We start from the raw sequence: 1,517 nt of genomic DNA on the forward strand, positions 1-1,517 counted from the left end.
AGGAATGATTTGCAGATGTTCTGGGAAGGGATGCAGCAGCGCACAAACCCTCTCTGCAACAAACTGAGGAGGATTATCTTTATACTATGCCAAGAGTGCCAAATGCACTGTGGCTGCAAACACTTACAGTCACCAGGCACTGCTCAGCTGCTGGCAGCCTTCACTGGGAGAGGAGCAGCATCTGATGGGTCCTGCTGCCCTGAGGACCAGCTGGTGCAATGCCAGTGAGGGCACAGAGAGCCCTGCCTCCCTCCTGAGGGGCCAGGGCTGCCGAAGGGGGCTGAGGCAGTGCAGGAAGGTAAGGGATGCCCCAGCAGAGCCTCGCAGCCACCCTGGCATGAGAGGCTGAGGAAATGGCTGTGTGGGTAACCCTGAATGCAGCCAGCCCAGCTCTCCCTGCTCTGATGCCTGCTTACCCCACAGTGTGCCCCTCTGAATGCCTCCTGCCTTGTAACCTCCCTGTGCTGGAGTCCCCAGCATCGCTTACTGCTAGCCTTGGCTCTGCTCAGCGTCACCCAGCCCCAGTGAGGTTTGGGGGTGGGATGTGCTGTGGGGACGTGGCACAGGTACCAGGCTCCCCTGCCACCTCACCAGGGCGTCCCTGGGCTGGAGGAGCCTTTCCTGCACCACCGAGCAGGGAAAATGCACTGCTTGTTCAAAGGAAGCGAAACAAAACCAGGAGACTTACAGAGAGCCCTTGTTCCAGCGAGTCTGTGTTCACGATAATGGGAGCAGGGTTGGCCTGTGAGGAGACAAAAGCGGGATGTCACCGACCTGAGCGATGAACCCAGCCCTTCATGGTGCACTGCCTCTCCCCTGGCCATGCCACCACAGGCAGAAGAGAGCAATTCAGGAAGGGCTCTGCTCTTCCTGAAGTCCTCCTCTAGGTGCCCAACAGCCATGGGACAGGAGCAGGGCCACAGCATGGCTCTGGGCATTGGCCTCCTCCTCAGGCCTGGTATGTCCCCAACACCCCATGGCCTTGGCTGCTGGGAAGGAGACAGGGAAGACTGGAAACTCTCTCAGCCTCGGGCCAGAATCCCACCAGCACCAAATTTTACTTGAAATCCACATTACTGAAGGATTAGGAAATAGGGGGAGTAGGGAAGGAAGTCCTTCTGAGGGAGGGATATATTGCCAGCAGACCAGCCCTGAGGGCTTCACACACCTTCCAGCAGCTGCTGCTGCCCCTCCTAAGCACGGGGCCACCATGCCCTGGGAGAGGTGGCAGCGTTTGGTCCCTCATCCTCGCTACCCCGGGGTAAACCCTCTGCTCCACAGTCTCGGCTCATCCCCCCCTCTCTTGCAGGGCTCCCCATAAACCTCTCTCTGGGTCCCCCTCCTCCTGGGCTGCCCTCTGCCCGTTAGCTCGTTGCACATGGTAGGAGGGACACACGCGCGGAGGGCAAGCGCAGGCAGTAGAAGGCAGGGACCAGGCCCTGAAGGGAGGGAGGCTTTCCCGGGAGAAGGGCACGGGGGAAGCTGCAGCGCCGGTGGCCGGAGGGACGGGGGCGGAC

At 60.4% G+C, this 1,517-nt stretch overlaps 1 protein-coding gene across 1 annotated transcript in view; it reads right to left on the reverse strand.

Moving 5' to 3' along the window:
• Positions 1–1,517, reverse strand: part of DLG3 (discs, large homolog 3 (Drosophila)) — a 76,384-nt gene that overhangs the window by 37,519 nt on the left and 37,348 nt on the right. The window contains exon 5 of the mRNA XM_009331752.1: positions 689–742. Within this exon, the coding sequence (XP_009330027.1) occupies positions 689–742 (54 nt within the window). The remainder of the gene's footprint in view (positions 1–688; positions 743–1,517) is intronic.

Source organism: Pygoscelis adeliae, unplaced genomic scaffold (assembly GCF_000699105.1).
Source record: "Pygoscelis adeliae isolate BGI_AS28 unplaced genomic scaffold, ASM69910v1 Scaffold79, whole genome shotgun sequence".
NCBI lineage: Eukaryota > Metazoa > Chordata > Aves > Sphenisciformes > Spheniscidae > Pygoscelis > Pygoscelis adeliae.